This window comes from Colletotrichum graminicola (genome assembly GCF_000149035.1).
Source record: "Colletotrichum graminicola M1.001 genomic scaffold supercont1.3, whole genome shotgun sequence".
NCBI classification, from domain to species: Eukaryota; Fungi; Ascomycota; class Sordariomycetes; order Glomerellales; family Glomerellaceae; genus Colletotrichum; species Colletotrichum graminicola.
The window spans coordinates 1,335,834-1,358,501 of NW_007361007.1; the positions used below are offsets into that span (position 1 = coordinate 1,335,834).

At 53.1% G+C, this 22,668-nt stretch overlaps 8 protein-coding genes across 8 annotated transcripts; 3 read left to right on the forward strand and 5 right to left on the reverse strand.

Moving 5' to 3' along the window:
• Positions 1-533: 533 nt before the first annotated feature.
• Positions 534-3,207, reverse strand: GLRG_01287 (uncharacterized protein; the record flags this gene model as incomplete). The annotated part of the gene is made up of 4 exons (XM_008091972.1): positions 534-793; positions 850-2,668; positions 2,856-2,975; positions 3,043-3,207. The coding sequence occupies 4 exons, from the start codon at positions 3,205-3,207 to the stop codon at positions 534-536; spliced, it is 2,364 nt and encodes a 787-aa protein (XP_008090163.1).
• Positions 3,208-4,565: 1,358 nt separating this feature from the next.
• Positions 4,566-5,392, forward strand: GLRG_01288 (short chain dehydrogenase; the record flags this gene model as incomplete). The annotated part of the gene is made up of 2 exons (XM_008091973.1): positions 4,566-5,013; positions 5,082-5,392. The coding sequence occupies 2 exons, from the start codon at positions 4,566-4,568 to the stop codon at positions 5,390-5,392; spliced, it is 759 nt and encodes a 252-aa protein (XP_008090164.1).
• A 59-nt stretch (positions 5,393-5,451) lies between these two features.
• On the reverse strand, positions 5,452-6,084 carry GLRG_01289 (acetyltransferase; the record flags this gene model as incomplete). Its single annotated transcript, XM_008091974.1, has 2 exons — positions 5,452-5,855; positions 5,916-6,084. The coding sequence occupies 2 exons, from the start codon at positions 6,082-6,084 to the stop codon at positions 5,452-5,454; spliced, it is 573 nt and encodes a 190-aa protein (XP_008090165.1).
• A 1,166-nt stretch (positions 6,085-7,250) lies between these two features.
• GLRG_01290 (uncharacterized protein) lies at positions 7,251-8,505 on the forward strand (the record flags this gene model as incomplete). The annotated part of the gene is made up of 2 exons (XM_008091975.1): positions 7,251-7,948; positions 7,998-8,505. The coding sequence occupies 2 exons, from the start codon at positions 7,251-7,253 to the stop codon at positions 8,503-8,505; spliced, it is 1,206 nt and encodes a 401-aa protein (XP_008090166.1).
• A 722-nt stretch (positions 8,506-9,227) lies between these two features.
• On the reverse strand, positions 9,228-11,543 carry GLRG_01291 (uncharacterized protein; the record flags this gene model as incomplete). Its single annotated transcript, XM_008091976.1, has 3 exons — positions 9,228-10,462; positions 10,650-11,287; positions 11,371-11,543. The coding sequence occupies 3 exons, from the start codon at positions 11,541-11,543 to the stop codon at positions 9,228-9,230; spliced, it is 2,046 nt and encodes a 681-aa protein (XP_008090167.1).
• Positions 11,544-12,261: 718 nt separating this feature from the next.
• Positions 12,262-12,855, reverse strand: GLRG_01292 (uncharacterized protein; the record flags this gene model as incomplete). Its single annotated transcript, XM_008091977.1, has 1 exon — positions 12,262-12,855. The coding sequence occupies one exon, from the start codon at positions 12,853-12,855 to the stop codon at positions 12,262-12,264; it is 594 nt and encodes a 197-aa protein (XP_008090168.1).
• A 4,029-nt stretch (positions 12,856-16,884) lies between these two features.
• Positions 16,885-18,831, forward strand: GLRG_01293 (WD domain-containing protein; the record flags this gene model as incomplete). The annotated part of the gene is made up of 3 exons (XM_008091978.1): positions 16,885-17,225; positions 17,285-17,412; positions 17,465-18,831. The coding sequence occupies 3 exons, from the start codon at positions 16,885-16,887 to the stop codon at positions 18,829-18,831; spliced, it is 1,836 nt and encodes a 611-aa protein (XP_008090169.1).
• Positions 18,832-19,695: 864 nt separating this feature from the next.
• Positions 19,696-21,372, reverse strand: GLRG_01294 (F-box protein; the record flags this gene model as incomplete). Its single annotated transcript, XM_008091979.1, has 1 exon — positions 19,696-21,372. One exon carries the CDS (start codon positions 21,370-21,372, stop codon positions 19,696-19,698), a length of 1,677 nt encoding a protein of 558 aa, XP_008090170.1.
• Positions 21,373-22,668: the final 1,296 nt, after the last annotated feature.

Consider the following 22,668-nt stretch of genomic DNA (forward strand, 5'->3'; position numbering starts at 1 on the left):
TGAGCTGCTTCAATTGGAATACTGTCCTCTTCAAAACACACTTGTCACGTTCATTAGAGGCATCCCCTGCTGATGCGACAAGATTTCGTCTTTAGCGTACGCATGAAGTGAGTCCAGAACGATGGCTCGCGACTCCCCACAGTAATTGATGTCTGCACAGACCACCATTTGACAGATCTCTGCATGCCAGCAATTAGTAGTAGTCTTATTCTTTGGTCGGACTCGAGGCGTTTCATCAGAACACGGTTGCAAACGACAACCAACAAAGCTGTTTCAATCGAAAGACAGCTTACAGACCACCTAAGTACATTAGAGCCACGCTTTAACCATGCCAGCCTAAATGCCAGTTTAAATGCCACGTAAGGCGCGGCCAATCAAAGCTCGACCTGTCAGTTTCTGCGGAACCAAAACTGCTTGTATATGAGCGCCGTGTTTCCACCGCCGGACTAGGCTCGCATGCCACAGCAGCCGCAGATTCCTAGGTAGTCAAAGGGCAGTTGACCCTGCCATGTCCAAACTGGAACTACAATCCTCTATAGGTCGTCCATTACCGGTTGCATCGACTCCGGAGAACTCGCGACAAAAAGCTCAGCCTCGAGGGCCTTGCGAACATCCACATCTGCAAACGATCCCGGCTCGTCCAAAAAGCTGAGGCCCTCGACCGCCTTACCGCCGCAAGCCCTCTCCAGCGCCAGGAAGGCAAAGTGGCCTCCGACTACAGGCCTGGCCATAAAGTGAGGGCCAGGCCATCCACCAGTCCCTTCTGTCTCGTAGAGATCTGTGAAAGGCCGGTCTGTGACGTAGAGTTAGCAGACTTTTTACCCTTGGCGGTTTCTTTAGCCCACTTACCAGTCGTCGTCTCATTGACCCAGACCGCAATGCTTTGAAGAATCTCCATCCGGGTCTTCTTGCTGGTAACGGCCGCAGCAAAGAACTGCCAATCACTTTTCGTGTACAGGTGACGACTATCGAGCGGGAGTCCATAGTGCTGCAGTACCGCATGATACCAGTTGCTCTGCATGCTGTACACCTTGTCCGGGACGAATGTTGATCGCGCCTCGATGCCCATGGACTTCTGGAACCATCCTATGATCCGTCCACTCAGTGTAGACGTTTTCTTCTCATCCGGCAGATGGAAGCAGAGCAGCGAGTCTGCGTAAAGGTTGTAGATGGTAGTCCAGGACCCATACCACGTATAAGCCAACTTGGCGTGGGTACCGTCCCTAGAAATACCGAAGTCTTGCCACTTGTCAATATACTTGCTCGCAATGTCCGTGTAGTATTTGGAATCGTCCGTCTTGCCCAGGACATTGGCAATTTCAGCCATAGCCTTAACACCGATGATACCCTTGAGAGCCAAGTTCGTCTGGTTCGCGAGCCACCCAGCGAAATCATCTGTGCAGAGCTGGTTCGCCGGGATGAGCGATTCGCGAACCAAATATCCTGTCCACTTAGTCCAGAGTTCGTAGGACCGAGTTACCCACTTCTCGGCCTCCTTGGAACCCCTCATCGTAACTTCGGTCGAGGAGCGGTCCATACCGTATGGGTCCATGGAAAGAGGCCACGGCTGGGCACTGCTAGTCTCTGCCTCGAAATGTCCGTACGCGCGAGCATAACCCTCAACAGACTGAAGGAATGCCGGCTGGGTGTCGTACTTGAAAGCATTTACAAGCGCCAGGCCCATAATGAGCATGTTGCCACACTCCTCCACAGGCATATACTCGTCTCTACCATCAGGATGACCAGTGGCGTTCGGGAAATGGGCGCCTAGATCATGCATGCTATAATCGTTGGGATATTGTCCGCTGAGCTGGTGCTCGAGCAAGGGCTCCAACAAGTACGCGAGCCAACGGGGGTTCGTGTACAAAAAGAACGGAAAGGCGGGAAAGATCACATCAACCGTCTGGAAGTTTCCGTTGGAGGAGATTTCCTTGAGAAACAGGATAGGATTGTCAGGAGTGCCCGAGAACTGGGTTGCGCCCAGCACCTGCCGAGCGGAGAGCGCAGCAATGTCCTGATAATCTTGCGAGCCGGACGCAAACGCGTCAACAGCCAGTTGGTCCGAATAATTCCTGGCCAGTAAGCTGGCCGCGGAGAAGTCATTGTAGTGGTACTGTACAAGCTCAATGGGCGTGGCAAAGTAGAAAGACCACAGGGGGCGCATCTGCGTCAGTCCTCTGGCGGCCGCAAACTGAACAACAGGATCCTGAATAAGAGCAAAGGTGAAGAGAACACTGTCCTCTGATGTTGCCTCAGAACCGGTCTTGTTGCTCAGGTGAAAAGACTTGGAGAAGGCGAAGACTGGCTCCTCGTCCATGATCCTCCTGAAAGAACGATCGACCTCGTTCTTTAGCGAGCCCTTTGTCGCAAAATTCTGGCGTAAGATGGCAGATGTGCCAGCTTGATGAGAAATGTCGGCCGGCCCGGTGAAGTGAAGTGTGCCCCATTCCGCATGGTCTGCAAATTCGGTGAGCAGCTGCTGTGATTGCCTGCTGACCTTCCAAGTCTTAAGAGCGGCCTCGTGATCCTGCGAGGCTTTTATCCTGCTGAGCTCCCACATTATACCATTGCCTCTGTTGCCACTGACCCATTCACCATTCACGTCAGTATATATATTGATGTCGAAGGAGCCCTCGACATGAACAGTCAGATACGCAGCAGGAATCGACTGGCGGAAGGTAGACGTGGGCGTAATGGGCGAGAGAAATGAGAGCACAACTTTGACAGGTCCAAAGAATCCCGAAGGCGGAGGGATTGAGTAGGATAGGTTCGTCGTCGAGGCGTCAAAAACGGCGCCCAGATAGGTTGGGAATGACAGATTGTAGTGCCAATTAGGGATGTCAGTGTACGATCACCGTGGGGGCGGGGACGCCTATAACACACTTGGAAGACGGGGGCAAGGAGTCCTGAGGTCGTCCTAGCAGAGGATATACAGTATTGGAGTCTGGTACAGAGGCCATGACGGAAAAGCCAACCTGATAAGCAGCTCCAAGTCAGTTTGCAGGAACGCAAGCAGCTGGCCATGGACCATAGGACGCTTACGCTGGAGCCCGTCCAGAAGTAGGGCCAGTGTTCCCATGGCGCATCGCGAGCATTACCCAGCCAGGTGCTGAGGTACGGGTTGCGGACGATTAAAGGAAGAACGGGGGGCGTCAAAGTCGAGGCGCCGGCCGTTACAGCCGTGACCAGCAGTGAAGAGAGGCGCATGGTGGAGAGAACGTTCCGAGAACCAGCTCCAAGACCGGACAGGGACTGCGGGTTGAGTAGGCTACCGAAGGAGCAGAAGTAATCACAGGGGAAAGGAGCAAAGGGACAAGTGTAAGGTAGGATACGATACGTTCGCGGGGCTCTCTGCCATGCAAGATGAACGATCGTGCAACGATAGGGCCAACGACAGTTTGGCACAGAGTAGGAATAGAGAAAGAAGATCAAGACCAGGTGAGGTGAAGGAATGCAAGAAGAGGGCTCGGACAAGACTCTTCCCCGGCCCTGTTTTACAGCAACTCCAAGAGCGTAAGCATCAGGAGCTCTACAAAGTACCTACACACCACCGACCGTAACCACTCCAGGGAACGGTACCTACCTCAAAGGCGGCACGGGAACAGTTGGAGAAATCTGGGGTCGAAGCTTCCGTGCTAGTCACAGGTTGATTAAGCGGCAACTCAGGCGTAAAGCAGGCACATGTACGTCAGAAACTGTGGGTACGGCGGGTCAGGTGGAGGACACTGCGAGAATCACGGCCGGGTCTTCCGTCCTGCCGAGGGACTGGGGGCCAACCAGGAGAGTGTAGGTACGTGACTCGGCGGGTACCAATCAAACACAAAGTGCCGCGCCACAAACCCCTGTTTTGCGGGGACAGCGGCACTGCTTCGTGCGGGGACAGGTAGGCAGGTAGGGAGCTGCCCCGAATCGAAAGTTCAAGACGCGGCCCTGTCAACTGGTCTTTGTTAACCTTCGAGACGAACAATCAAGCATTGACTTTTGTCAACTCAGTATTAGAGTCTCAACCAGTTTGTGCAAAGATTGGATGGAAGATTGTGCGAGGTTTTCGGTCTCTGAATGTCATGCTGTATTCTTGCATACCTGTACACATACGAGCGATGCGGACTTGAACCATCATCTGTGCTCGTCGTAGTCATCATTCCATATAAGCTACGGTAAACAGCTTGGCGAGTCACAGGTACTACATTGAAACAATACTCCATGAAATACTGAGTCGAGGAAACTTGGTTCCTGCAAAACTTGCTTTAAGCCCCCTCATTCTGCCTCTTTTGGAGACTTGTAGGGATTCAGATGCAACCGCTGTCCCAAAAGTCGCCAACCTCGGGTCGGGTCAAATACATGCGAACGCAGATGTTCAGCTGCGTATACCTCATATGATTGGACGGCGATTTCGCCTCGGAAACGCGCGACACTATCCTACCCTCTACCCTCCCCACTGCAGTTGGGATTGTTCCTCTTGACGTGCTCTGGCTCTTGAGACTTTCCTGATACATCGCGGGCGGACAGCGTATACGCAAAATCCCACGCATGTTCCTCCTCCGAGACAGAATCACACTCACACCATGGAATCACTTGAAGGAAAGGTCTACGCCTTCACCGGTGGCGCTAGCGGTATCGGTCTTGCAACGGCAAAGATCATCGCCACGCGTGGCGCCACGGTGTGCCTTGCAGACATCGACACTGATGCCTTGAGAGACGCCGAGGCCTACTTTAGGGAACAGAACAGGCCCTTCTCCGTCACAAAGGTCGACGTCTCCAATAACGACGAGGTTGAGGGCTGGATTGCCGGCATTGTGAACCAGTTTGGCCGCCTGGACGGTGCAGCCAACGTGGCCGGTGTTATAGGCAAGCACCACGGCATCCGGGCAGTCGCAGACCTCGAGGATGAAGAGTGGCACAAGATCATTGCTGTCAACTTGACAGGTTGCATGTACTGTCTCAGGGCGGAACTCAGAAACATAGCGGACGGTGGCTCCATTGTCAACGTAGCGTCGATTCACGGCATCAGGGGTACGCCACCTCTCCTTCCTTCTGCCTGATGTACCAAGCCCTCTTCTCTCTGACCAGCTTATAAAAAGGGTTTGCCAAGCATGGCGCATATGATGCCAGCAAGCACGGCGTGATCGGGCTGACACGAGCGGCGGCCAACGAGAACGGCGCCCGCGAGGTCCGCGTCAACGCCGTGGCCCCCGGCGCTATTTACACGCCGCTGATGGAGAAGGCGTGGAAGTTTCACAACCGCCCGTCAGATGCCGCCTTCGACGAGCCAACGGCATTCCAACGTCAAGGCACCGCCGAGGAGTGCGGAAATGTCATCGCATTCCTACTCAGCCCAGAGAGTTCTTTCGTGAGCGGCAGCGTCTATCAAGTCGATGGAGCGTGGCTCTAAACCACAAGCGGCCCTTAGGCAGGTTGGATTGCCCTGCTATAATTGACGATGGGGACATTTCACCAAACGTCCGAGGGGTCAACCTCGTGTTTCTCGCCGTCGTCTCTAATGTGTTGGAGTTTCGTATCCCTCTTCATCGGCTTTCTCATGTCGTACGCGTCCTCGCTGTCGCGCGTAGGGTCTGTGGCATGATCGCCATAGTAGTCCTTGACCACGCGGAAGACACTATAGCCCATGCTCTTATAGAATGTGATTGCTTTGTGGTTGCTAGTGCGGACGAAGAGGTCGACGAACCAGGCATCGTTAGCGTCGGCGGCGGCTTCCAGCTGCTCGGATAGGATCTTGCCAATTCCCAATCTCCGCGCTTCTGGAGCAACGGTTAGGGCTGTGATGTGAGCGTGCCACGGGAGGTAATGCTCGGAAAATTTGTAAACATCAGGTGATGATTCCAGTTTGCCCATGACTAAAGTCTCAAGTCAGATAAGCCAAGCGAACCGTGCATTTATTTCATCGTTAGACGTACTGTAGCCAATGATGTTCCCACTCATGTCCTCGCAGACCTGGAACATGGAGGGCCACTTGGCATGGTACTGAAGGTAGAAGGCCAACTCGTAGGTCTCGGTGAGTGGGTCGAGATTACACTTGGAGAACTTGTTGACATCCTCGGGGCGGAACCGGCGAAATGTGGCCATTGTTGAGGGTTGAGGACGGTGTAGACGCAGAGGGGTTTCGGTGCGGCAAGGGAGGGGTCGGTGCTGAAAACCGGCCGACGGAAGGACGGTGCTTCTTCGATGGAAGCTGGGCGATTCAGAATAACCGCTGACAAACGAAGCGCCGAGTGCAGCTGATGGCCGGGATTTTGCTCAGCGACAGAGGCACAAGAGAAATATTTATTCCCGGGCTGTTGGGCGTCGTGTCCGATAAAGTACGATAACAGACGAATCTCATTAGGCTGAGCAGAGATGCGCACTGAGAGTAGGTTTTTCGCGTTGGTTTATTATTGCTGACGTAATTAAAACACAGGCAGACGGAACACCGGATTACCCAGGGTCAGGCACTTTCAACCACCACTAGATGCAGGGGCCGTAAGAGGCATGTAGGTAAGGAGTGACAGTCCATGCCCCATCCAAAAAATGCCTTGGAGGGACGTAGGCGGTCAGAAGATTCCGAGACAAAGACAAGGGGAGGGCAGTAACGATTGCTCTTCCCTCTTTTCTTCCACAATACCCTCAGACCCATGCGCCAATTTCACTGTTCACTCTGCTATATCATCCCCGATGCCAACGAAGGGGTGACGCACAGGCGCTGCTTTAAAAATTGATATAGATTGCTCATAAAACACATCCACTGGCCGATACGTAGATAAATCAAACAACAAAGCAGACCCCGCTAAGTTGCATTAATTGGATCGCTGGCCGTCAGTCAAACCAACCCGCTACCGAGATTAATAACATAGGCATTAATCACAGGCTCGCCTACGGAAACCAGACCCATCACTCTACGACCTGGGGACACCCAGTGTTGACCTCTGCTACCTTTTGCGCAACCGCTGCTCTTCGCTTCAAGCGACAGTCCGCTTTGACACCCTTTCTCAGCGTCCTCCACTTGGACGTTCCTTGTCGTCTGTTTGATACGGCAGCCTCCGTTGTTTGTTTGTTACCAGCAAACCGAAACACGCAAGCAACAACATTGCATACACACTCGACTGCTTGGATAGCCAACACACGTACGCCGTGAAGCGACTTCGGCTAGGCTTTTTCTTTCTTATCTATTGGCTTTCTTTGGACGGCATCATCGGACTTGCACTACACCCAAACTGCCGACCGATCGACAAACAGTTCCGATCCCACCTGTCACGATGCCGCAGACTCCGGGGCATTCGCGTAACCCTTCGAGCGTTGATGCCTCGTACCAATACAACAGCGTCAGCTCCTCCCCTCGACGCAGACGAACATCGAGATCCTCCGCGAACGACCCAGCAACACCTTTGCGAAGTAGCTTCAATACCCAATACCCCCTAGATATCTCGTATGCCAGCGGTGGTATGAACGACGGTAATGGCTTAGGCAACCTTGCCGACGAGCTGGCCGACGCCTTCTCCGATTCCGGAGATGAGGACGAATACTACGAAGATGACAATGACCACGAAACTGGCAACGGCGACAGCAACGGCAAGGGGACACCAAACATCAACATCCAAGAGACCGAGAGACGAGCCAGCGCAGCCGAGGGAATACGGGACAGCGGGGTCGACGTCGCCTGCCTTGGCGACGACAACAGTAAAGCGAAGAATCTTAGTCTGGGGCCACCACCGCTCGTTCAACGCGGCCATCGTCGGAGTGGAAGCGAATACGATGGCAGTGAATATGGATCTGAGTCGGATCTCGACTCTCCCGGCATGCTGCCTAGTCTGGTGGCCAAAATGGATGCTGTGGAGTCTCTGGCGAGGAGAGGAACGGAGAGCAACGGAGGGCCCACCGACGGTGTTTTTCGCCGTGTTACGGAGGGTTTGCGGGATCTGGGCTCTCAGGCCGGCGTCGAGGGCAGCGCGACTAGGTATGTATTGCCTGGCTTCCTCCGTACGGCGCATTGCTAACATACACAGGCTTATCACCGCACATTCGGCCCTCACGACCCACCTCACGCACCAAACCCGTCAACTGCACAATCTGACTTTTCCTCTTCTCTCGCCCCTTGTCCCGCCCCCAGATTCTGAGACGATTGACGAATTACTGCCGCTTTTGATTGAGCTATCCGAGTCCATGCCCCGCCCGACAACCAAGGCCTATGACTCTTTGACAGCCCTCCATACGTTGACCTCGGACCTTGTGCAAAGCCTCAACTATCTCTCAGACACGCTCCACATGTCCAGACAAACCACGACAACGGCCACGCGCCGCTTGAAGAGCGCCAAAGAGCTGGTTGCCGAGATCAAGAGGGAGGAAGAGCTTCGTGAAGAGGGCGAACGGTGGCTGAACAGAGGGAATTGGAGCGAAAGGCTAGCCAAGCGTGAGTGCGCCGGGGTATGCGGCGATGTTGTAGGCGGCTTCGAGGAGGTATGTAATGGCTGGCGTGCCCGGTTGTTGGAGCAAGCCAGCTCTGCCCAAGCTTGAGAAGTTCGAGCATAACTACCTACTTATGGACAAGGTCTGGAAGGCGGACCATTGAAGTACCAATAAGGCTTGTCAAGGAACTTGGCGGGCGCATCTTTCATGCTGGCAAGGTTGGCTACGCGGGACATTGGGTCTGATAGAACCACGGGCATGCTTTTGTGTAAACCTCGGACTTTGGTGGCTTGCAGGACTCGCAAAACTTGCTAGACTATATGAATTTTCACGAGTTGATGAATACGACACGCAATGCAAGCAAAGGAAGTCTCGCAGAGGACAGCGAAAACTCAAGAGAAAGCAGCGTCTCGTCGCAGTACTGAATTCTCTGGTGTCCGTGAGTCCGACCAATCAGCTATAGCACATAGCACGAGACTCAAGTCACCAAAACCAAACATAGCACGGGCCTTCATACATTGCATCGTGGCCAGTCGATGAAGTCTCGGCAGGTTCAGTGTGTCCGTTTGGTTCGAGGACCCGGGAAATCCGGGCCTTGACATCACGATTCCGATGAGCTTTCGCATTTTGTAGCTAGATGAGACACCATATCTATCATGGGATAAACTACAACACCCTGCAATATTAAAGTGCGTGCATCGCAAATGGCGCAATGCGTGCACGCGTTGTCGGCTTCCAGAGGGGTTTGACATTGCATCTTGTGTTTCCGATTGTTAATTAAAGTAAAGTACTGTTGCGCTTGGGGAGAGATACAATAAAGAGGGTTTGGCTCAATCCTCCCCCAGCCTTATCGTATACGGAGGTCGAGCCGGGCCCCCGTCGGGGTCGTCGACGGCATGAGTGGTCACGGAACCAAGTGATGGACTGATAAGCCCCCGGCTCAGCCGACTCGACAAGCTTCCATGGCTCGCGCGGCTCAAGGGGCGGTCGAGCTCGTCCAGGCCATGGTCAGCGACGGACCCGTTGGCGTCGTTGAGCGGCCTATTCATGGCGGCAAAGCCCGATAGGCTCATTTGGTCGTCGACGGATGGGCGTGGTTGTTGCTGACCCGAAGCCCCGGCCCTGAGCAAACGTCCGCCAACCGGGGGCGCTTCTCTACGGTATTTGACCCCAGCCTCAGTCTCGTCATCGACGAGGACGACCATCCACACGCCCACGGCACCGTTGCTACCGAGGAGGGGCGTACAGTGTATCCAGCGCATTCGTCCGTCGCTGCTGGACCTGCTAACCCATCGAACTTTTGCTGTGACGCCGTGGCCGTCGGCGAAAGCATGCGAAAGCCCCTCGCGAACCCGGTTAGAGCCGCCTATGCGGTCCATGAAGTTGGACTGGAGGATACCCGGTAGCCGTAGGGACGGCGAGGCAAAGAGGATGCGGAGGCTGGGGTAGGGCCGGACGAGGAGGTAGTGTTCGTAAATGCCCGAAAGCTTGCCGCTGGCGAGTGGTATCACTGAGTTGGCTTGGTGGACGGGTGAGTATTCGTCTTGTATCAGGATGCGGGGCTTGTGCCAGTTTGTCGATGGCGCGGTTTGGTTCTCGTCCTGAGGCACACGGTGCATATTTCCACCTCGTCTCCGGACGGTCTCGAGTTCGGCCACGTTGAACATCTCACTGAGTTCCCGAAACTCGTCCCTTTCTTCATCCTCATCTTCGTAGTTATTATGCCCATTAACAGGGGTTATATCTGCGGCTTCTCTCTCGGCGACGAGACTCTGCAGAGCTTCGAAGCCGGAATTTTCCTTGGCGAGACCTGAGACATCCACCTGTGCGCCAATAAAGTAGCGTACTGTTCCGCGGCTATCGTAGAGCGGCGCCACCATAAGCAGGTTCATGAAGGGCGAGCCATCTCGGCGATAATTCAGAAACGTTTCGTAGTGTTCTTTCCCGGCTAGACATTTCTCACGTAGCCGCTTCACGCTGTACGGATTTGTCTTTGGGCCTTGAAGAAAACGACAATTGCGACCAATGACGTAATTCATCCCATACTGTGTTGTTCGGTGGAATTCTGGAGTCATGTCAGCCGATGCTCGTCCAGCACTCCCAAGAACTAGCACACTTGCCCTCTGACGCCATGACTATGGGATTATCATGCCTTGACGGGTCCGTCAGACAGAAAACTTCCGCCAGACCCTCAGACATTTCTCTCAGCTGGACAGGAAGTGTTCCCGTAATACGCCGCTTGATCGACATACTGACTATCTGTATCCACGTGTAGGTGATATAAGCAGGGAGGTCCTCCTGCACGAGAATGTCAAAAGCAGCCTCTGCTTTCTTCTCCAGTGAGCTGTTACATGTCGTGTTCGTATTCCCTGATGAAAACTCATATCCAGGCAAAGTATCCAAGCCATTTGCAATAGCGTTCGCGTAAGCGATGGCGCGAAGTGCCTTTAGACAGTCAAGGTAGTATGTCAAAAGGGGCAGTGAGGCGGGGCGAACGGAGTTGATGAAGTCGGTGAATCTCCTGAGGAGATTATAGTCTTTGAAAATAGCCTTCAGGTGGTCCTTTGAGAAAAGAAGTTCGGACCGAGCTTCCAGCGAGTACTGTCCAGTATCGCCGTGCGACGGCACTACGAGATCGAAGGAGCCCGGTTCAATTTCCTCCTCAGCCAATGGCTCTAGGATCTCATCATCGCCCGCGCCCTTGGTCTGGAGAGGCGGAAGTGAGGTGTTATTTGTTTGGTATGAAGACGTTGTTGAATTGGCCCTTGACCTAGAAGATCGTGTTCGAGGGGTTCTCGTGGGGCTAGGCGAGGTATGCCTCTGCTGGACGTGGATGAGCTCGGGGGACCTAATTCTTCCTCTTGAAGGATTCTCAGGAAACTGTACAGCACTGCGTCGATTTGTCAGAGGAGGTCTGTTATCAAGTTTTGTTGCTGCCCTTGTGCTGTCCGACTCAGGGTATGGTGTGCTTACCTCTTTTCGTGTCTATGGGCTATGGCAATGGGGTTGATGGGTCTTTGATGTGTGGTACAGTTGTTGTCCTCATCTTCCCAAACCTCTTGAAAATGCGACGGCATGGATGACTGGTTTACAGGACGCCTGAAGGGAATGTCAGGGATATCGGCTCCGCCTTCGCTTTCATCCATGGCCCGTCGATGCTGCTGCTGCTGCTGCTGTTGTTATTCGTGTGAGGAGGTAAGACTGAGAGTGTTGAAGGCTGCTACCTGTGGCTGTATAAGTTCCCCGTGCCTGTGTCGGCAATGGCTGGTGCTGGCAGGTGCTACTTGAGCCGTATACTATTTGCGCCGGAATAGTGCTAGCATAGAACGTGGCAAAGGTTAGGGTTAATGATGGAATCTGTTATTTGGACATGGCTATAAGTGGGAACGGAGAATGCTTTATATTGGACTTGAGCGAAGACGTTCGTAGGGTGTGAAGGAAGGCGGAGCACCAAAGAACAACAGACATGGGGTGTCCAAATCATAGGCCTCCACAACCATCCACCCCCGGACAATGCAGCGCCATCTAGGTAGACAGTGGGGAGGGTGATCAGAGAAGAGGGGCGCGGCAGAGACAAAGAAGGTATCCGTACAGCCAAGGGGGTGTGTGAGCAAAGATTGCCAACCAGGCGCACATGCATATACTGCGTGAACAAGCTAGCTTACTACTATGTACGTCAGGTATCCGTCTAATTGTGCCTAATCTTGTTCTGTCATCAATCTAGAGCAGGCACTCGCCAACTTTGGTAGCAAACATGAAAAAAGCATATACGTACCCAGTGTTGTGTTGTGGAAGAACGGTGGTCGCAATGAGCGGGATATGACTGTTGTGATTTGAGTTTCTATTAAGTCCTAACACTGCTAACTAGCCGGGCCTAAGTGTAGCTAGCTCCAAGCAGTCCGAGACATTTTCAATGGCCAAAATGGGGATGATGCAGACGCCGACGAGCCTTTGGAAGCTTGCTCGCAGACTCAGGCAATGGTGGCAGGTCGGGATTAATCCTACCAGGATGTCTGGTAAATATGCGAGAACTGCAAGGTCCGAGGGTCTTGATACTGAGTACTTGGACAAACCAGTCATCCGTTGAACAACGGTCCGTGGGTCCGTGGACTGACTGGGGTACCCTAACATGGCCCTTTTGAGTATTCGTAGAAGAGGAAGACTTATGTGCATCTTCCAGGGTCTAGGTAAACGAGATACATTGAAGGATGCGCGGCTCGAATGAAGAAGAATCTTGGAGATGATGCTGTAGAAGAAGAGGGAATGATAATCAGCCCATGGCATATGCAGCTGGGAGAGACAAGCTTGACGTAGAAGCATGAGGCGGTTTCCTGGCTCCGAATTAGCCTCAAAATATAAGATGCGGTCTTTGGGCGGCGCATGATCTATCTCCTCTAGCGCAGTGCTGGTACACGACTTTGGTGTCGTTCTGACTGACGAAATGGGAATGAAGCGCATTGAGTATACGCTGCGGGATGGGACCAAAAGGATGCCACATTGTTCGCATGCGTAGCAATGACCATGGCAAAGTCGAACGACTGCGCTTCAGCTAGTCAGGCCTTGTTCTAGTGTGGCGAGAGTTGCAGCGGATCTGCCGGGCAGTCCTTGAGCGTTATTATAGAAGAGTCGGCGGATTCCAAGCAACCCAAGGTCCACGCTTCGTCTGATTCGATGACAGCCGATACACGGACCTCGCCCCATGTCCTAAACGGGACAAAGAATAATTAGCGGTTGTAACCTGGCGGGTAGCATTTGACAGATGAGCTAGGCCTGGGGCTAATGACCCATGCATCCCGCTTGCTCTGGAGGCTGGGACTAGTATCATCGGCCTGATCTAGCCAAAAGAGTCAGGTCCTCGGTCTCTCGATGCTCATGCTGCTTCGATCTGCGGAGCTGCGACGAAAAGCTCAGATCGGCGATCAGACGTCAGCGTCAGATATTAATTATATTCTCACGGCGGATATGCAGGCGGCTATATCATTCCCGGGGGAACGGGAACCTTTGGACATCTCTGCCCGTGTCGTATCGCTGCCTCTAATGCGGCCAATACCTTATTGGTTTCCGGTAGTTGATATACTCGGCACAAGGGCTTGGTAGTACTTTACCACGGCCGTCGCCATGGACTTTTATTGAACGTGGCTAAGATGCTCGAGTAGTTTGCCCATTGGCCCGGCGCGCAGTCTGTAAGAGGTAGGACTATCATATTTGCGTATGGGCAAGTGTCTTGCTTCTATCATGTCGTGCATGTCTGATCTATGATCTGCGCAAGACTGGGACCTTTTGCTGAAGAAACACGCGGCAAATACGGCCAGTAATCAGCGAGGGTTCCACGCGGTAATTTGGAGCTTGGGTGTTTGTTACCAGTGACCCGGGGCAAGTGGGGTTAGTCACGTGAATAGATCCAAGTGGTCGGCAGTGAAAAGCGCTTCTTCGCAGGCCTTTCGTTGGGTAGGACATCGAGCCGGGGCCACCGCCGATGTCCCATCGCTGATTAGGAGTCAAGATCAGCGTCAACGTTCTCGGATGAATTGACTACCTAGACTTGGTCAGGGTACGCATGCTAGTGGCGACGGTGCCAACGGTAAAAGGTGCCAACGGTAAAAGGTGCAAGGCCGAATCCATGACGATAATCGATGCCACCGCACTGCAGGTTGCAATTGCTTAGAGAGGCGTGCAAGACCATTTGTAGGGATGAATCCGTTCCCAGGGTGTTGGTTTCTAGTCTCCACATACGACAACAGCTATGCCCAAGACGATGGGCCAAAGAACGTTGAGTCTCGACTGACCCAACTCTGACTGTACTCATCTTCGATAAGGTTCGGGCTGCCGAATCCACTTCGGAGTGAAGACAACAGAGAGAGGTTGCACATGTCCATTCGGCGACGTCCAATCGTCCCGCGTGGTCTGGCAGTCAATGGTTCACAATTACACAGTCAGCAGTCGACGCGCTTTTAAAGGTGCCCAACCCCTCTTTGCGGCGGTGTTCAGTCAACAGTCTCTGTTCAAGCTTCTCTTCCTCGGGTTTCAGCACGAGATGAGGACTCTACGCGAGGTAGGCCTAAGTACGGATACGGATATCTAAGTGCCGATGTAAGCGTGTTTCCACTATACGCGAACACGCGACACACGCGAAAACTACGCGCTATTCTCACATGCAGCCCTTGCTTCTCTCTCCTTCATGACGTACCCGCGTGGATCGTTGTTGTTAGCTGTAGCCAAGTAACGCTGGGAATGCCGTCTTCTGGCCTTTGGAGCCCAAGCTTTTGGTATACTAGGTAGATAGAACCGGAACCAACAGTCAAACCCGTAACGGTGGAGTGTCACAGAATATATGTGGGACTCGGGGACAAACTAACAAGTGCGCATTCCAGTATGAGCTTCGTCGTCTGGCCGGTATGGATGAATAGGTTCCATCGGTTGGCCCATGCAACAGACACGGAGGCTGGACAGGTCGATTGTTTGTGGCAGACGCGAGATGGGGCGTCCCCCCGCCACCCCCAATCAAAAACATCGCCCGTCAGCACGTCCCGACTGGTGACCTATTGGCTACAGCGCGTCTGGCGCGCCCCCTCGCTGGGCATCTAGGTAGATACGTAGCTAGGTACGTGGGGCCGACAACAAACAAACGCCCTTCACGGTCTTGTCCCAGCCCCCCTTTGCCCCGCCAGGGAGGCAGAAAACACGCCAGCTGAATTCCAACGCGGCGGCGACGATGACAAGAAAAGACGCGAACTCGCATCGCTTGGGGAAGGGCGAAACGCGCACATAGACACACGCCGGTTTGACCGACCATTGTGGCACTTATCCGCGGCGGTCCCGTCCTGCTGTTCCATCCGTACCTTGCATCGACTGGGAAGCGTCTTCCAGGTTGGGTTGTTGTCTCGGGTAGCAGACTGTGTATGTATGCGCTTCGTCGGCAATCCTTGTACGCTTATCATCTCAAATCTGTCATTTTGAGGCTCGGAAGGGCTCTTCGCAAAAGCTGGAACGATTCTTCCAACAATTACAGCACTGCAAGAGCTACGGAACCCAGCAATGGAGACGAGCGGCATTGTCCAGGGAAACGCGAAGTGCAAAAATGGCCCATGTCCCGCCTACTGGGTAATGGAGAAACAAGCCCAACATGGCCAGTCAAGCGCCAGGGAAAGTGGAAGCTATTTCTCACGAGCCATGCTGTTCCGAAAAGCGGGAAAGAGACTTGGGTAGTAGACATCATGATAATCGCCAGCAAATGCTGACCCGTGTATGTATTCTTTTCGAGATAGTAATATAGAGAGCGAGTTGACATACGGCAATTTGGAGATTGATTTCTTCTGTTTGTTGGTCTTGCCTTGTGGTGTGCTCAACCGCTCAGTTAGTTGCAACTCAAAAGGGAGCACGCCGAGGGGAGGAGATATGGGGGAAAAGCAAATATACGACAATTGCCTCGCGTTGAGTCCGAACGCCCTCATCAACAGGCCTTACCCCCTTGTCTTCCACGGGTTGTTTGTTGTTATTCGCTGGTAATTGCCAATGTTGTTGTTCCCCTCCCCCTCACTCCTTCCACTTCCATCGTTGCGGTGCTGCGCTAAACGCCCTCCCTCTCACCTTGCCTGTCGCGTCCAAATCGACGAAAGACCCTGGAAGGCGACCCAGACAGCGGCCCCAAGGGGGGCTACCACTCTTGTGTTGTTGCTCTGCCGTCGACGCTAAGGGCCAATAAGGCTAGTGTCCTGCCTTAACCGCGACTCTTGCGGTTCAGCCTCCCATCAGCGTCTACTTCTAAGGGTTACAGGTCCTCCGACAACAAGTATTACCCTGAGAGTCGGGTGGCTATTGGACGGCCACTGAGAAGTACCGCGCCGCACCGCACCGCACCGCACCTATCTCTCACTTCACCTTCCATCACTCGCCATCGACCGTACCCATCGCCTACCTCTGCTCTGCACCACGGTGGTCACAGACTATCTTTTGACTCTATACACACTCGACGTCCGACGGTCGTCCTGCACCGTCCTGACGAAGACGACAACGACGACGATATCGTGCTCGTGCTCGTGCTATTTGTATATTCTTCTTCTTTCTCAGCAGATCATTCTTTCGACAATATTGCGCATTGCCTCCCAGCACCTTATTGATTACGCCCGAGCTCTTGCAACCAGTGGGAAAAGCATGCGAACGACAACATCCTCAACACCACCGTCAGGGATAAGGTGGTGATTCTCTGACCGCGCCGACCAACAAAAACGAACTGACGACCATTCGGGCAATCTATCATTGCTACAGAGAGTCACTGGAATATCATTTTTACTACAATAATCATTGTCACCCAAAACCCAACGGCGACAACGGCTTCGACCCGTGCAGTTGCAGTGTGCTGGTGTGCTGCTAGATCGGTCCCCCCCCCCGCCATCCCCCGACGCTCGTCCCAGCCGCCTTTGCTGAACCTCAACCTCTCCGCGCAACTGCCATCACTCCTGTCGCCGACTCGAAACAAACAACGCAACAATGACGATTCCCGTCGATTCTTCGGCTGCCATTGCGGCCCACACTTCCACCAAGAGGCCAGTAGCAGAGACAAGTGATTCCGCAGCTGCGACTCCACCTCGCTTCGCAACACCTCCTCCGCCCTCTGATCGGGGCCACCTCGAAGACCGCCAGAATCTAGAAAATACGAACCAGCGCAAGATTCAACGTAGCAGGAGACCGAGTGAATTGGCTCGCGTCAATGGGTTTGACGCCGACGCGGTCGACAGTGCTTTGCTTCGAGAAATGCACCACCGGTCACAACGAGAAAGCACACCAGGCGCCAGTCCGCACCGGAAGCGCCAGAGGATAAATGGCGATAGGTGCGTGTGCAGCGACGCGACAACCCTCCCCAAATTCGTTTCTAATTCCGAGCTGCCAGATTCATTCCCACACGGTCAGGTCAAGACCTCCAAGCCAGTTTTAGCTTGCTTCACGAAGATGGCTCCCCAGCGACACCATCCAAGCAAAAGAAGCGTACCCCTCATGGAGAGCTTCATTTTCAGAAGAGTGAGCCACATTTGTCTTAGGTGCAGGTATCGATCTGACCAATATCATCTAGCTGAGGAGGCAAACCGTACATTCTCGACGCTACTTCGCGCTGAACTGTTCGAAGGCTCAATACCGCAAGCAACGCCATCGGTTATGTCTCCAGAGCATTCTTTATCTACCGCGTCCCACTCGGCACACATACGAGATGGCACGAGGTCTCGCACGCCGCCCAATAATGCTTCCACTACTTCTTTACCATCATCTTTGACGCCCTCCACGCCCCACAAGAACTTGTTCTCTTACATGTCACCTCGACAGTTGAGCAACGCGGGCCACCTAACACCGTCCAGGACACCCCAAAGCCGACACGGCCCCAACTTGGACACTCGCTCCGAGATATATAGTCTCTCTCCAGTTCGCTTCAATAGCCAGCAAATGTTGCTCAGCCCGCGGCGACAACCTCGGGCGGTCAGCAAGGTACCTTACAAGGTGCTCGATGCCCCCGATCTGGCAGATGACTTCTACCTGAACTTGGTCGATTGGGGCAGCGCCAATGTACTGGGGGTAGGCCTTGGATCTAGCGTTTACATGTGGAATGCTCAGACAAGTCGTGTTAACAAGCTTTGTACGCTCGAGGATGATACGGTAACGAGTGTGTCGTGGATCCAGAAGGGAACGCACATTGCCATTGGTACCGGAAAGGGGCTGGTTCAGATCTGGGATGCCGAAAAGACGAGACGACTAAGGACGATGACGGGCCACACGGCGAGAGTAGGATCTCTGGCCTGGAACACCCACATCTTAACCTCGGGTTCGCGCGACCGACTCATCTACCACCGGGACGTTCGCGCTCCTGATCAGTGGCTAAGGAAACTGGTCGGCCACAAGCAAGAGGTTTGTGGCCTCAAATGGAACTGCGAAGACGGCCAGCTGGCTAGCGGTGGTAATGATAACAAGCTCATGGTCTGGGATAAGCTCTCGGAAACGCCGCTTTGGAAATTTTCTGACCACACTGCTGCTGTCAAGGCCATTGCCTGGTCGCCCCATCAACGTGGATTACTGGCGTCAGGAGGCGGAACGGCAGACCGCAGAATCATTTTTCACGACACAGCCAGAGGGTCTGTCATTAACGAGGTCGACACGGGTAGTCAGGTTTGCAACATTGCCTGGTCCAAGAACTCCAATGAGATTGTCTCGACACACGGGTACAGCCAAAACCAAATCGTCGTCTGGAAGTATCCTTCGATGACGCAGGTGGTTAGCCTCACAGGCCACACGTATCGTGTGCTGTACTTGGCGATGAGCCCAGATGGCAGAACTGTCGTGACCGGCGCCGGTGACGAGACTTTACGGTTCTGGAACGTGTTTGGACGACGGCCCGGAGCTAGGGAAGACAGCGATGGCGGCAGACTGTCCGACTGGGGCGTCATCCGATGAAAACCAGATGGGAGCACTCATGGGACATGATACCACCATATTCCTTTTTCTTTTTCATCCGTTTCGGGGTGTTTAATACGGTTATAGGTGGTGGAAAGGGTGGAAGGGATGGGACCAGCACTCGAATTATGTTTCATGCGAGTGTTGATGGGAAGAGGAAACGTAAATACCCCGCTACCGGTTGCATCATGTGCATGAAAATGGCGTCACGACAGGTTGGAAGGATACATGGCATTCTTGTGGTTTCCGGGAGTTGTCTTTTCCAGGCGTCATTTACAGGGTTGCCTAATATTGTGGCTTCAGCGGGTCGGTTGTGAAGGACACAACCTTTGGGAGAGGGTCTCAAAGGCTATCGGGGAGACAAAAGCCGGACGGGAGCAAGTTACCTACGGAAAAGGAGAGAAGGCTCCTGTCATCTTCTGCATCAGACTTAAGCGTACATGGTGTTCATCGCAGTGTTTGTTGGGGAGTATGGCATATATCAAACCAAACAGCTACTACTAAGCGTAAACGGACAAGACCAAATACAACTCAGTCCAGCTTTCTTGCACTCATGGAATGATGCCTCGAACGAAAAACAGCAGTGCCAATCTATCAGCCCTCATGCGAAAGCGCTCATAAATCATTCCCACCGCATCTGAACGTCATTGTAAATAGGCCAACGGGGATGCAGTATACAGTAAAAAAAACCTGCATCGTCAATGAGAAATAAGACATTCCAAGCACTTTAAAGCCCTTGGTAATTGTTTCGCAGATGATTACAAAGAAAACGAATCCCTCGTGGCGTTGCAGGCACCCAACCTCCTAGCTGCTTCCGAACTCGCACTTCCTGATAGAGGTCAGACTTGACCTTCAGATTCCACCTCAACTCGCTTTCCTCTCTCTGGCAACATCTCTGGCACCCCCATCCACGCCGCTGGCCTCAGCCTGAGCCGAAAGCTCCTCACCCAGCAGCGGAATTCGATCCGAGGGGCCGCTTGCCTTGATGCTCTCCCCAATCACGTTATTTTCATGCTTCAAGGCACTTTCGAGGTTCTCATCGCTCATCGAATCGTTGGTATTTGCCAGGTGCAGCTCACTTGGTGGGGGCCCCTCAGGGTTAGGCATCATCAGGGGGGAATGACCGCTCATCACGGGTGTGTTTTGCCACTGCTTGACCTCGGCCCTTAGAGCCTCGAGCTCCTTCTGGAAGCGCGTCCCAAAGACATCGATGTAGTAAGTTGCTCCGTTGTAAACACTCCATGTGAAGACAATCGTCAGGAAAGCCGCTGAGGCGTATCTGCTCATGAACCAGATGGGACAAGGAAGCATGGTAAGTACCGCATACGAGTACTGAATCAGCATAAATGCCGATTCTTGTAGAGCGTCCGGCAACGAAAGCACAACCTTGCCGATCCAGGTCTTGGAGTATGACTTTCGTAGCCATGTGAAGGATGTAGGCCGCCCCGCAGCAATCTTGTCGCGCCTGCGAACTGTAATGAAGAAGTAATAGGACAACTGCCATATAGCATATGGTATGGAACTCCAAGCCAGCATAGAGACGATGTTTCCGTAGGCTGTGGGCGAACCAGCAGGTGAGTGTTTTATAGTCCAAATGGAAGGGAGACGGCTAGCCTGAAGCTCTTCGGGCCATAGGTGGACGATACAATGAAGTGTTGCGCAGGGCATGATGTGAATAAAGAGAGAGGTAACCTTGTCGAAACTGTGGAAAACGAGCGAGTTTCTCCACATGATAATGGCCACAGCGTTGTTGCCAAACGCAAGGCAGTAGGTGGCTAGGAAGAGTCGCTTTGAGCCAGGGAAAACCCAGATGCTAAGAACCAAGAGCAAGTTGACGAAATAGCATAGATCTGCAAGGAAGTAGTGGTAACCGCGACGGTGGTAGGTGAAGTAGCGGATGGGCATGAAGTACATGACCTGAACCGTGTACCACAGGTGGAAGTACTCGGGCCAGCCGCCCATGAGAAGACCGCTCACGAAAATGTTCATGACGCCAAAGATGAAGGACACCTTTTCGCGCAAAGTTACCACTCTGGTGTCGTTCCACTGCTTCCCAAGCTTGTCAACACTACTGCGCATCCGTTTTCTGTATCTCTCGAGCTGTTCCTCTGCAGTAGGAACTCGGCGCCGCCATTCCTCTACGACTCGTTTTTGGGCGTGCTGACTCTTGTTCTTGAAAACGTCTCTTGATTTGCGAACCTTTTGCGTTTGGGCGGAAATGCCTTTCTGTAGCTTTTCGAGCTGTTGAGGCAAGGCAAAGTTGTCAAGAAGGTCTAGCACGGAGATGCGGTCCAGCGGCGGGAACACATCCCAGTCCTCTTGATATGAGCTGCTACCAGAGAATGACGGATTTCTCGAAAGCTTTGGGCTTCCATCGTTGACAGGCCCTAGCGTCGGTGTATGGAGACCATCTTGGTCTGGTGGGGAGGAGCTAAGGTTGGACTGAGTCTCGATCGGATCGAGAGAGAAGGCGGTTTCACTGTCGGTATGGGCATCGTCGCCTTTCGCATTGGGTATATCAAGTGGGTTTGACTCGGCCATCTTCGACTGGAACCACTATTGAAAAAAAGACAGATTTTGTCGGCGGTCGTAACTTCCTATTGGAAATCTACATAATTGACGGGTCAAGTCAGTCCTGGATTTTATAATATATTCATCGGGTCGTCGTAGCAAAAGGACTATGCGATGTGGGAGAGGAGGCTGGCCGTAAAGTTAATGTTACGGCGTACCTTTCGGAGAAGCCACCCTTGGCCTAGACATAGAAGTCGGTTGATCCCTCGAGGATGAAGCTTTCGAGCTGTGGTGTTTGGAAAAGAAAGCCTGGGTTCCGTTGCAAGGGCGCGGGGGGTCGAGGTATGCAGCGCCGGCTGTTCCTCTCAAATGCTGGGATAGACGATTTTCCGTTTGGTAGTTGGTGGGGGAGGAATGATTCGGGTGCAGAGCGCCGCGCGGGACGTAGCTTGAACCGCGGCGTGACTAGGAGGATGGTTGGGGGGCAGATGACCACCGCTTGTATGGGTGTGGTGAGGAGAGAGAAACCAGGAGATCTGGAACACGTTGAGCTTTGGCGATGATTTACACGTGTTGATGATTGACCGCTACAGCTCCTTGTCGTGTAGCGAGTCTGGCAGGCAGCACCTCACAGCTATCTACCTACTACACTGGTACTTGGTCTTACCTGGGAGCTGGAACAGCATTTCGAACAGGGGTCGTCGCTCCCAATACGTCACAGGGCGTGGCTACTCCGCCAGCCGAAGCTTATCGGGGAGATGAATGCAGCCAGGCACTGAAGTGCCTAACATGGACAATAGCATTTGATGCTAATAATGACAGAGACAGGGCCAATATTCGTCCAACTTGCACCGATAACGCCTGAGCGAGCTTGGTTCCAGACCAGGGCATGAGGCGCATTGTCCGGACCCGGCAAGCATAGGCACCACAAGATGCAAACACAGCTGGGTAGTAATCTGTACAGGTGTTGTTGGATGAGACGGTGAGACAGTATTACGTCAAAAGTCTGTTTACAGCAAAAGGATAACTAACCCAAGGAAGAGTCAAAGAGAGGACCCACTAATAGCTTGAGATCACTCCACAGTGCGCCACAAAGGCTTTATGCCTCAGCAGCCCACTGTAGGTTTTAATTGGCTGTCTTTTCTGCTGTAAACAGACTTTCGACCTGGTACTGTACACTCCGCCGGGGTTCTAAATGCCCAGCCCCACTTACAGGTGTACCTAGTATGAGCAAGCACACTATGAAGCGTCTAGTAACAGTACTTTTACGTCTGAAACAAGTCGACCTAGAGATATACCTAGGAGATCAAGGAACTCTGTAGAGGT